The sequence below is a fragment of the Capra hircus genome, chromosome 25 (assembly GCF_001704415.2).
Source record: "Capra hircus breed San Clemente chromosome 25, ASM170441v1, whole genome shotgun sequence".
NCBI classification, from domain to species: domain Eukaryota; kingdom Metazoa; phylum Chordata; class Mammalia; order Artiodactyla; family Bovidae; genus Capra; species Capra hircus.
This window is the reverse complement of record NC_030832.1, coordinates 7,648,311-7,660,965: the sequence shown is the minus strand read 5'-3', so window position 1 is coordinate 7,660,965 and position 12,655 is coordinate 7,648,311. Positions and strand designations below refer to the sequence as shown.

General features: G+C 56.3%; 1 protein-coding gene across 1 annotated transcript in view; it reads left to right on the top strand.

Annotated features, from left to right (window-relative positions):
- The window catches only part of USP7 (ubiquitin specific peptidase 7), a 54,769-nt gene continuing 43,914 nt past the window's right edge, over positions 1,801-12,655 (top strand). Inside the window, exon 1 of the mRNA XM_018040610.1 lies at positions 1,801-2,082. Within this exon, the coding sequence (XP_017896099.1) occupies positions 2,001-2,082 (82 nt within the window). The 5' untranslated portion in view covers positions 1,801-2,000. The remainder of the gene's footprint in view (positions 2,083-12,655) is intronic.

The following is a 12,655-nucleotide window of genomic DNA, read 5'->3' as shown; positions in this document are numbered from 1 at the left end:
ATTGCCTGCCACCCCTTCCGCCAGAGCGGTCCGGTCTGCCCTCCCCCAAGTGAGAAGGGTTCATTTGCATCTGAGAACCGTTTATTAGCATTTGTGTGAATAACAACACCTCTTCCTTATCTGGGGGGTGATGCTGGGGCTGGACTGATTCGTCGTGAAGTGTCTCCTTCCCTCTTGAATGTCACTGCTTGGGTCCAGCAAGAAACTCACGGGTGGGAAATGCTTGAGGGGTGGGAGGTGGCGGGGGGCTGGATCTCATCACATTTGAATCATACATTCATTCAACAAATATGTATCTGAGTACTTGCTCTGTCTCAGGGCGCTTGGGATACCACAGAGAACAAAACATTCTTTTCCCGCTAGGGAGACCGACAGTGAATCAAGTAGAGAAAACAGGAGAAAAACGCAGGGACAGGAGATGAGCAGATAGAAAATCTTCCTGGTCATTTGAGGACAAAATTATATTCTCCCTGGAGACGGTCACTAAGAGATACAGTAGAGACGCAGAGATGTACGTATCCTTCTCCACTCCCTTCTTCATCCACACTGCCTTGGATCTCATCAGAAAGTTGAGACCCCAATCGCCGGTCTCCCAAGGAATGGGAAGGAGGCAGGCCCTAAAGGATCTCAGCCAGATTGGGTTGATGTGAAGGGAATCAATTATTGCCAGATCAAGAGGTACTTTGACTGGTTTTGAGGGGACCAAAACCTGGTTTCTGGTTTGGGCTACAGTGAGAAAAGTTCTCGCACAGCGCGGTACTGGGCTGAATGAATTACACATCTGTTTTCAAAGAGGTAAAATAATCATCACCAGGGCCAGCAAGGGCTGACCAGCGCCGGCCGCTCGCTCCGATCGGGCCGTCTTCTGCCGAGTCCCGGGACGTCTTCAGACAACCCTCCCGCGGTCACCGGGCCCCGGGCAGGGTTTCGGCCCCTGCATCCCCCGCCTCCCTCCCCGGACGGCCCTGGGGCTTCCTGGATGGACCACACTCCCTGCCCGGCACCTGCCGGGGCCACTCGCCCCGCTAGGGCTGGGGGCCCCGGGTGCGCACGCCGGGGCTGGTCCGCGAGGCTCCGGGGCGGGCCCCTCGGGTCGGGAGAGGCCGAGGCGGGCGGCGCGGGGCGCCGAGCCGCTGCGCTGAGGGCCGCGAGCGGGCGGGCGGGCGGGCGGACCCAGGCGGCGGCGGCGGCAGCGGGCTGGCTGCGCCCCGCTCCGCCTCCCCGCTCCGCCTCCCCGCTCCGCCCTCCGGCGCGGCGCCCGCCCGCCCGCTTGCTGCGCCGCCCGCCCGCTCTCGTCGCTCGCAAGCTCGCTCTCGGGCCCCCCATGCGGATGTGACATTTCACGCCGCCGCCATTTTGAGAGCGAGCCGAGCCGAGCCGCCGGGCGCCGCGTCCGCTGCCGGAGCCCCGACGACGACGCCGAGAAGGCGGAGGCCGCAGCGCCCCGAGCGCGGCCGGCCCGTCGCCCGCCCGCGCCGCCGCCGCCGCCGCCGCTCCCGCCGGCCCCAGGCCCCGCAGGCCCGCCGCGGCCGGCCAGGCCTCCCGCCCGCCGCGCCCGGCCCGAGGCGGGGCTGACTCCGCGGCCCCCGCCCGGCCGCCCTCCGCCCCCGGCCGGCCCGCGGCCCCGCAGCCCCGGCCCCGGCGGCGGGAGGCGGGCCCCGCGGCGGCGGCGGCGGCGGCGGCGGGAGCGGCGGCTGAGGCGGCGGCGGCCGCAGCAGCGAGCGACGAGGCCGCCCGGCCCGACCCGCCGCCCGGCCGCCCGCCTCGGCGCCGAGATTGGGCGAATCGCGAGCAAGTACGTGCGCGTCTCCCTGCCTCCGCCGCCGCCCGCCGTGGGCCGCCCCGGGGCCGCCGCCGCCGACGACGCGCGCGAGGAGGAGGAGGAGGCCGCCCCGCCGCCGCCGCCGCCGCCGCCGCCGCCCCGGCTCGCCGCCGCCGCCCGCCCGCCGGGCCCGCAGTCCCGGCCCCCGGCCGCAGGCGAGGCCCAGGCCGCGGCCGACATGAACCACCAGCAGCAGCAGCAGCAGCAGCAGAAAGCGGGCGAGCAGCAGCTCAGCGAGCCCGAGGACATGGAGATGGAAGGTGAGGCCCCGTGGGCCGGCTGCGGCGGGGGCCGGGGGGCGCCTTCCATTGTGGCCGGGGCGGGGGGGGGGGGGCGGAGAGCCGCGGGAGCCACGCGAGGGGCTCGCCATCTTTACGCAGGCCCCGGGCGGCCCGCGGGCCTCGGCCCGGCTGCCCCGGCCCGGGCGAGGCTGCACCGTCATGCCGGGGGCCTGGCGGGCGGGGGGCGGGCGGCGTGCGCCCCCCCTCCCCCGCGCCTCCCCGCCCGCTGCATTGTCCGGCCCGCGGGGCCCCCCGGCCGCCTTCCTCGCCTGCACAAAGCGCCCGGAGCCCCCCGAGTTGTAAAGGAGGGCGCTCCGGGCCTGGCCGCGGAGGGACGCGGGCGCTTTCGGGCTCTGCGGTGCGCCCCGGGTGGGGAAGCCGGGCTCCGGGGAGCTTGTCCCCCACGGCCTCGGTGGGGCGTCGTGTGGTTTCCCCCGCTTACGCTCTGGAAACAAGATCTCCGTGGGTTCTGGGGCTCGGGCCGCACCTGCTCGCGCGCGCGCTCTCCCTCGGAGAGCTCACCGGGGGCGAAGCGGGGCGCCCCGCCCCGACCTCTACCCACCCCCACCCCCGCACCCCGATCGCTCCGTAGCAACACTTGCTGGCCTCGGGCTTGGTTTGGAAACACCTGCAAGGGGCGGTAGAGGTTCGCAGCCTCTGGACGGGCCCAGGATTCGGAACCGGGTGCGCTCTTCGTTTCCGAGTTAAGCCGTTTTGCGGGGAGTTAGGTAACCTGGCTGTTTGCGGTGCCTCCGGCCAGGTATGCGTTTGAAACTACGTGACCCCCCCCTCCCCCCCCGCCACATACACACACACACCAACACACACACACCCTTCTCCCCAGCCTACGACTCCTTACCTCCGAATTCAACCTGACTTCAAAGGTAACTTAATTTTCTGCTTAGGTGCCGGCAGTTTTTCAGAGTACCCAGCTTTGAGATGATAGCAAGGGCTTGGTAATAGACGTTTGATGTAGAGGGTCTGGACAGGAAAGGGTCTTGCTTGAGCTTACATAGCGCAATCAGTGCTGGTTTTTCGAAGGCTCGTGGCCTAAGTGCTTGAAAGGGCAAAGTGTAAGAAGTATTCAGAGAGGGTCCTTAGCTGTTTCGAGAGGGGGACAGACAGGCAGGAGTCAAAAAGAAGGCTTCTGAATGAAGGGGGTACTGAATGAGCTGTCCTTATGTTGCTTTTAGCCAGAGATTTTGAGCTGCGGAAATGAACAGGGTCGGTAAGGAAGCGTTCCTACAGTGGGGTGCTGCACCCTGGTTGGTGGGAACTCTCACCGTGACTGGTACTCTCCTGTGAATAACAAGGGGCGGCCAGCAATTGAATGTGCCCTGAAAAAAATTGGCCTACAGGATCGCAGAAGGCACTTCCCACCGGGATTTCAGTGGCCACTAATGCCGGGACAGGGCAGCCCATCCATGGCCAGGCTGGTGCTATATCTTCTGACCCCAGCAAGGCAATAACTTCATAGAGCTTTTGTCGTGTGTCATTAAGCCAACTAGCCAGAGGAGTACATTGCCCGGGAGAATTTTGAATATTAAAAAAGAGGTTGTTTTTTAGTGTCCTTTTTAAGTATCATCCAGTCAAGACAAAAACCCAGTAGTTATGTTGTCTTAGCATTTTTTAAAGTGTTTTGAACAGGAATGAGAGCTGATCAGCATGGCCCCCCACTGCAGAGCAGATTTCTGGTGTAGAGCTGCATCTCTGGGGAAGTAGTCATGTCCACAGGTTTCAAGGGCTTTTCTCTAAGACCAGAGAGTGTTGAGTGGGGGAAGAATTGTCAGAAGTCATGCCTGCTTTTAAGACGACTTTATTTTCTCAAGGTGTTTTTGGTTCTCATATCCAAGTTTGCATTGGGAAAGTCGCCCATATAATCACTAATCTGCAAATTTACTGCCATTTCAAACTGGATTGCAGAGGTTGTAGTTTATTACTACTCATTCCATAAACTTAAAAGTCTTGTTTCTTTCAAGTGGGTCTCTGTCCTGGGTTTATTTTCCAGAAGGTACCTTGTCTTTATAGGGCTTATGGTCGACACCTTGTCCTGGTAGGCTATCGCTGTTGACCCCCTGTGAGCACCTACAGGTGAGACAGTCTCCCCTATCTCAGGCAATCTCTGTCAGCCTTTCTTAAGCCTTCCCACTCCAAGTGTTGTGCTTGGTTTATATATTGTACTTTAGGGTCAGTAAGAGCTAAACAATCCTTCCTATTAAAAAGGGAGAAGGGTGGGGTTGTGGTGATCCACTGTGCGTGGCTTCATAAGCCAGGCTCTGCAAATGACTCGCACCTGTTTGGTGTTCGCCTTGGTTCCCATAGACTCAGCAGCTGAAAGCTGTCAGGGCTCTGATCAGCTTGAGGAGCTCTGCCCTTGAGGAGCATTGCTTCCCACTGCTCCTAGGCAGGGTGGTTTCAAAGGAGCCGGAGAGGCTGGTTAGATTGGCGCTTTCCCCCTATCAACAGGTTAATGGGCTCTCCTGCTCTACTGTTCACTGACTCTGCACAGCCTTTGTATGTCTGCTGGAGAAAAACTGCTCAGGCCAGGTTATTTTTAAAATGTCTTGTTTTGAGCAGTTGGGAAAGTTCGGAAGGGCAGCGAGGGAAAAGGTGGGGCGGGGATGGTGGCAGTTCATTGGGGTTGAGACCACACGCTTCCTTCCTGTGAGGCCTGTGCACGTGTTTCCAGGTTGGGAGGCAAATAGCATCGTTGAGGTGTAGCCTCCGTCGGGGCCTGGCCAGGAATGAATTTGCTCTGCAGTTTATTTACCCTCCAACTCAGAGGCAGTGCAGGCCAGGGGGCTGCGGGAGGGCCCCCGTACTGGCCAGTGCCCCCTGGAGTACTTGAGAAGTGATAATCAGGGCTGTTCATGCCCCCTCGGAGTCAACAGGAAGTTTCCCCGAGGCCTCCCTTCTGCTGCTCTGGGCTGGCTGGCACCAGAGTCAGCACCTCCATGTCTGTTCCCTGGTGTGATTCTGCTGCCCATGTGAGCAGTCTGAGTGTCATCTTTGAGACGAATGGCGACAGACAGTTTCATTTAGTACTTTAGCATAACGCTCAGACCATTGCTATCAGGACACCAAGGTGGGAGCAAATGAAGAGTGTGGTCTGCCATTTCTGAAAAGAATTCGTCACTGACTTCTGTGTCTTTTTGTTTGGGGTGCCCCAGTGGTAGATTTCTTTTTCTTTCAAACCTGTGTGGGTAGATTTCACAGAGTTTCAAGTTACTTTTCTGCTGAAGCAGGTTTAGGAATAGAAAGTGAGTTGTCTTGTATACGTGGATCCAAGTAGACTACACCTGGGCATTTTAGTCTATCTAAAGCATGTTTCCTTTTCAAATAGCACCATAACAAGGCAGAAGTCAAATAATATGAGAATATAGGTTATCCTCTCACAGTAGCTTCGGTTGGTAAAAGAACTCTACGAAGTGAGCATCAACTTGGAGAATCCAGGGGAAAAAAAAAATGGAAGAATTTAGGCCAGACCTAGAAACTTCTGACTCTGATGTGAGCCTGTCAGGTTTTGATGGGTTTGGAAGTTACTCGCCACAGGCATTTACCCTCCTGATTCTTCCAGACTGCTGACTTAAGATAAACAAAAGATTGATCAAGTTTTATCAGACATATTGGGGAAGAAATGTATACCTTCATCTTGGCTTTTTTGGGGGTGGGAGCGCAGTCAGTTTTGTGGAAAGGGAGAAAGAAGCTGTTGAGTTAACTCAAGGAAGGCAAGTGGAGTGAGATCGAGTATAGGCTTAGTGCCAGGCCCGTGTCTGAGCGTGGACTTTGCCATTTAATTGTTGTGTGACCTCAGCACGTTGCTTAAGCTCTCAGTTGTTGCATCCTGGAAAAGGAGGTTGGTGGGACCCTGCAGGGTGGTCGTGAGGGTGGAGACATAAAGCATGTGCGCAGTGCTGGGCACGGAGTGGGGTGCTGTGGCGTTCAGTCACGGTGTGCTGATGGCAACAGGGTCGCACCTGGGCCAGGGACAGGCGCAGGTTAATCAGGCGTGCTGCCGCACACAGGTGGGGCTGGTTGGCATTCGTGGTTCTGCAGTAATTATATCCTAACGTGGATTAGGAAGCAAACTGACCAGCCTCAGTCCAAGCAGCATTGTTTATGAATGGGCTTGATGTTTCTAAGTAGATATTTAAGGTTAATGATAGAATATTTTAAGAAAAGTGCAGGGAGCTCAGGAGGAGAGAGGACGGTGGATTTGGTGCGGTGGGGCACTGCTGGTGGCGCCTGGTCAGCCTGGGGGCCTTCTGCTGAGGGTGTTACTTGACGATGATCCAGTATCCAAAATTGACATGGTTGCCAATCAGGTTTGTCGCAGGGAGGCCAGGTCACAGGAGTGTCCCAACCTGGGAGTTGGCCCTGAATTCTTGTCTCTAAATCCCACATCCTATTACCAAGCCCTTTTGGTGTTCCACCCGCCAGGCCCCTGTTGCCTCATGCGGGGACTTTGCAATAGGCCTCTTCATGTTCCCTGCTTCCTCTCCTCCCCACACGACTGCCTGGTCCCCTTCCTCATGCAGGTAGATGGCTAGTTGTCCAGGCCTACTTGATGGATCCGTGACCCGGTTTGTGCTTCAGGCTCCGAGCGCGCGCACACCTGCGCGGCACAGGGTTCAGCCATGGCTTTCAGGCCCTACTCTTGCATGGGTAGTGTCTGCCTCTCCTTGACTGCACACAGCACAGAGACCCCAGGAGAGAGGCTCAGAAGCCCTTCATTCATTTTCTCAAACTTCTCCGGTGGTCTCAGGCACTAGCCTTGCATAAGAGCCGTGTCTTTGACCTGTGGGCTTGCCACTGTATCCTCATCTTCCCCACCTCGGGACCGTTCCTTTTCTGTTAAGTGTTTCTGTGGGAGACACTCATTCAGGAAACGGCAACCCAAAGGCAAAACAGTAGTACCGGAGGTGGCTGGCTGGCCAAGTCGGTGTGAAAGAGAATGCCGAAGCCATAAACCAATTTCGCTTTGATAGCTGCTAATTCAGTTTTATTGCTTTTAACGTTCAGTTGCTTCGATTGGCATTTTTGATCCTTTTGCCAGGAAAAGGTCCTTTTCCACACACAGGGCATCAGCGCACCTTAATGATGTTTCCTTTTGAGTATTTTTGAGTTTGTCATTGTTTCTGGTGTTTTGCCTGAGTAGTTCGTAGCCTGGCTGCTTCTTGATTTCCAAGGCAAAGGAACTTTGGAGACTGGAGTTGTAACACGGCATTTCTTGACATGTACTATGACAGTGAAATGTTAAAATGTCACCTGCTTCACAGACTTCTTGTTCTGAACTAATTTGGACTCAGGAAAGTTGGAGGAAGCAGGATTTTTAAGTGTCAGGCGTAGGCAAGAAAGTCAGTTATGCCATTTTGGTAGTAAGTTAACACACGACTCGGCTAATGAGAAGTCACATGTGTTGAAACCCTCTTGAAGAGAAGCAGGCCTGCTTCTGAGCGTTGGTGGTGTAGACTTGGAAGCTGGCAGTGGAGGTAACTGCAAAGTTTGTTGGGTAGGGAAATACACCGACCTGGATAAGAGTGAGTGCTTCCAGAACTTAAAGAAGATGCTGGTGTGAACTAGAAAGAGCCAGGGTGTGGGGATGAGGGGAAGGGGCCTCCGCGGGGTCACACCTTGGGGAGGAGAGTCATTGTCATTGGTGTTGGGCAGAGAAGACCGCCGACTGGAGGACGCACTGCCTGCATGCGCTGGCGGGGGCTGGCACTGCATTGCTGCCCCTTCGGCTGGGACCCATTAGTGCGGGCACAGCTGTTAATGTTCACGGAGATGCCCGGTGTCCTTCCAGGGAGTGCAGGTCATCCGATTGACCGGGGCTTTATCTTACCAAATGTGAGTGAGCACCATGTCTGAGTCTCAGGGTGGTGGGTAGTTTGCCCTTCTTTTTGTGTCATTTGCGGGGTTTGGGTGGACTCCGGGAGTTGGTGATGGACAGGGAGGCCTGGCGTGCTGCGGTTCATGGGGTCGCAAAGAGTCGGACACGCCTGAGCGACTGAACTGGGAGCCGAAATGATAAGAGGGAAGTTCCCTTCCTTGTGCGACCACGACGGTTGCACGTGCTTCTCCCGCCTGGCATGGGATATTCGAAACCCAGGCCGGCCCGCCCTCCCTGGGCAAGGAATGCCAGTGACTGGTTTCCCTGAGGCCCTGCTACCGGGACAGCAGCGTCCCATGCAAGGTGCCAGCCCCGGAATATCGGCCAGGGGAAGGTCTGACTTGAGCAGTGAGTTGTTAAACTGGCCTGAGCTTTGGAGGGGGGTTGTGTGAGATTGTTGGGGTGACCGGTGACGCAGAGCATGATCACATCCAGGGCGTGACTCCAGGTGTCTGGGTGGCAGTCTGACCTCTTGGCTCCCTCCCACCACCCCCTTTATGGTGCTTTCAGAAGGACTTGAGGGGGCCTTTCTCTAGGGTATATAGGCTGAGCAAACTAGGCTTATGCACCTAGAATTGCAAGTACATTTCATCAATATGACTTTGGGGAATAAATTACGTTTCAAGGCTCTTAATTGACCCGGTGCAATTGCAGTTTTCAAACAAGCACCTGTAATACTCTTCAGCCTGTTTACATGGTTAGATCTTCAGCTCCTCCTCTGAAATAGTGAAGGGCAGGTAGTTTTCTTTTTCTAATTGAAGTGTAGTTGGTAGTAGGTAATTTGGGAGTGCTTGCTTCTTAGAGTTGGTAGTTTGTCAGCTTGGAGGAGAAATTATTCAGTCAAACAAATTGGGTGTGAATTGGTTTAAGACATTCCTCAATCCCTAACCTCATTTCCTCTTCTATCACCATCATAGATGGACCAGTAAGAGTTTTTCCCCGCAAATCTCAGCCTTGCCCTCCTGTCTTTAGCTTGTGCAGGCAGAGGCAGAGCAGATGGGGCTGGCGTGCCTGGCCCGCAGGATGTCTCTCAAGAAGCTGGTGGGTGAAGTTGCTGAGCTGAGCCCCATGCTTTGGGCAGTCCCCCTCCTCACACAGCTCTGTGTGATGTCCAGCCCGCGCTAGCCAGAGGGCTCCTCCTCTTTCTGAAGCACTCCAAGTCTCCTGCTGCTACTGATGAGGACAGATTAAACCTGTTTTTCTCCCAAGACCCGTACTGCTGGAGAAGGCCACTCGGAGTCTTGGGAGCAGGAGAGAGGATGCTCAGGGTGTCACCTGCACTGTGCAGTAAGGTGGCCACTGGCCACACGGTGGCAGTTGCAGTCCTTAACTGACCAGCCACGCTGCAGGGGTTCAGTTGCCGCCTGTGGCCAACGCCGCCACCCGGGACGAGCAGATGCAGCGTGTGTTCGTCGTACAGAAAGTGTTCTTGGCCAGAGCTCACCTAAACAGTCTGGCTGGAACTAGCTAGTGGTGTTTCTGGTGGCATTAGTGTCACGTTGAGTGTTGGAAAGATACAGTGTGTCCTGGAAAAGCTAAATGAAAATGAGTGAATAAATAGTTCCTGGGCAAATGCTACAGAGCCGGCTTTCTTCGGGTATTTGTGGTGAAGATCGTGTTTGTCTTTTTTAAATTTCCAGTCCACTTGTGGACAGTTTCTTTCTGTGTCTTGTAAGCAATACAGGGTAAACAAATTATTTAAGAAATGAAATAAAAACCCACATACAGAATGCATACCCCACGTTATTACTACATTAAAGTCACATTTCAGCAGTTATCTCTGAGAACAAACGCATAGGAAGAAAGACTGGCAGAAGTTATATATGTTCGCTGAAAGTGTGTAGAGGCCATTAGTATGCGGAGCTGTGCTGTGCCCCTGTGACTTTGTCATGCCCCTCTGGTACCTAAACAGTTTTGTGTGAAGTAGCAGTTCCCCATAGTAAAAGCTTCCTTGCACACTTGGGAGGAATGCCACGTATGCGACTGGTCTTTCTTGTGTGTTTGTTTCGTTTCTGACAATTTTGGCCGTGCTGGGTCTTCGTCTGCCTTGCTGTACGGGCTTTTCTCTGGCTGTGGCGTGTGGGGCCTCTCTCTAGTTGCAGGTTTTTGGGATTCTCACTGTGATAGCTTCTCTTGGTGAGCGCAGGTCCAGGGCGCTTGGCCTTCAGTAGTTGCAGCACGTGGGCTCAGTTGGGACTTGCAGGCTCCAGAGCACAGGCTCAATAGTTGGGGCGCACGGACTTAGTTGCTCCTCCACGTGTGGGATCTTCCTGGTCCAGGGATAGAACCTGTGTCTCCTGCGTTGGCAGGCGGATTCTTTACCGTTGAACCACCAGGGAAGCCCACTGACTAGCTTTCAAAGTAGCAAGTAATATTGGTCCTGTTTGCTTGGGGGATGTCCTTGCTCCTCGTGGAGCATGTTGATTCTGGCCATCTTGGCATCTGTTTTACCAGCAGTAAATAGTATGCACGTGAGTCCAGGGCTGCAAAGGTGTGCGTTGGGAGGCATGTAGGACACATGACTCCACGCTCCAGTTTGACGGCGGGTAAACTGGCCCGTGCTCGGATGTGGCAGGAAACTCAAGTCGCTGATAAGTCTCCTCCCTTGCTCCTCATTTCGGTGAGGCCCGAAGACTGCACCAGCCTGCAGGCTCCTGCAGAGGCGCCCTTGGTCCTCCCCACCCTGCTTTTTGCTGGGTCTCTCCGAGCACCAGGCCTGCTCCTGACTCCGCGGCACCCTGAGCCTGCTGCAGGGCTTCTGTCCTCAGATAGAAGACCCTCCCAACTGGCGGTGCTGTGCTGGCCGCTCCCTGCGCTTAGTGAGGGCTCCTGGTGAACATGTGCAGGGAGGGCTGGCCTAAAGGGTTGGGTCAGTGGAAGTGTGAGGGTGTTGTGCTCAGAGGCAGGAGGTGGCGAATAGCACCATGGCCTTGGGACCTAGCAGGAGAGGATCTGTGGCCCCAGAATCGTGCCCCACAGAGGTCTGTCCTGATCCCCTGGAAGCTGTGACCACTACTGCCTGACAGGGTGCTTCTCAGGTGTGGTTAAGTTCAGGATCCCTGCATTGGGAGATGATGTTCAGTCACTGAGTTGTGTCCGACTCTTTGCCACCCCATGGACTGCAGCACGCCAGGCCTGCCTGTCCACCATCTCTCAGAGTTTGCGCAGACTCATGTCCATTGAGTCCGTGAGGCCATCCAACCATCTCACCCTCTGTCGCCCCCTTCTCCTCCTGCCATGTTTCTTTCCTGGCATCAGGTTTTTTTCCAAGGAGTTGATTCTTCGCATCAGGTGGCCAAAGCATTGGAGCTTCTGCTTCAGCCCTTCCAGTGAATATTCAGGGTGGATTTCCTTTGGCGTTGACTGGGTGGGGAGGTGATTTGTGTTATCCAGGTGGCCCCAGCGTAATCTCAGGGCCCTCCTTCCCCTGAGAAAGAGGCTCGATGTGACATGATGTGAGAGGCTGCTGCTAGCTTGAGGATGGATGAGGAACCCAGGAGATGACCAGGAAGCAGGTCCCGCCTCCAGAAGGAACCCTGCCCTGTGGACACATTGATTGGAGCCCAGGGCGGCCCGTTGTGGACTTCTGACCTCCAAAGCTGAAAGGATAAATGTGTGGTGTTTAAGCCAGTGAGACTGTAGTGATGTGTTGAGCTGCCAGGAAACGGGTCAGGGTCCAGGGAGTGGATGAGATGCGGCAGGCAGGCGTCCGGGAACCTGCACAGAGGCTGGGAGAGCGTGGGCCGCCACTCCCAGGGCCAGGCTGCTGGACACCAGGGCTGTGCCCGCGTCTGCCTGTTGGCTCCTTCCCACAGCTCTGATGTAGAGGCAGCAGCATTCCCATTTCACCCCTGAGCAAAACAGAGGTGCTGAGTGCGCTCCATAGCCTACCAGGGCTCGGTGGCAGTGGCAGGCTTTAAATCAGGCCAGCCAGCGGCACAGAAATTTGCGTCTCATCACATTCAGCAGACACTTGGTTGTGACGTCATGGTCACCCCCCTGCTGCCCTCTCCAACGGTTCCTGTCTCCCCGCCCAAAGTGGCAGGCTGCAGGTGGGCTCCTTAGTCGGAAGGCTTTTGTGTGGTTCACCACATGCTTTGAATGTGGAAGGCAGCTCACTGCAGAGTCAGTCGGGGCCGCCTTCTGCTCGAGCACGTGGACGTGGTGGGTGGCAGAGGGTGACTCGAGGTGTTTCTGAAGGTAGATACCTGCTTTCCTCACTGAATCAGGTCCTCAGTAATGTGAGCCTGAGCCGAAGTGCATCACCCCAAACAAACCATTCAGGGCTCTGGGTGTCTGGAGAGATTTAAATTTGAGAAGGCTCCCCGCCTTCGCTCCCCGGCGAAAACCCCGGCTCTGCGGAGCCACAGATTGGAGCCCCTGAGGCCGCTCGTCCACCCTGGTCCTCCGGTCAGCTCACCCACACAGCCCTGCCTCTGCTCGTGAGCAGACGAGGCTCCTCCAGCCACACAGATGGCACCAGCCCGGCTGTCCCCCGGCTCTGTCTCTAAGCCCCAGCCACCTGCATTCATCTCCTCAGTGCCGCCTGAACCATCTGTTTCTTAAGGCAGCAGCTTTCACCAGGTGGAAAGAAGACAGGGTTGGAAGGGCCAGAGCCGGGTTCCTCAGCCGGCAGGGGCTGAGAGGCCAGCCAGTCCC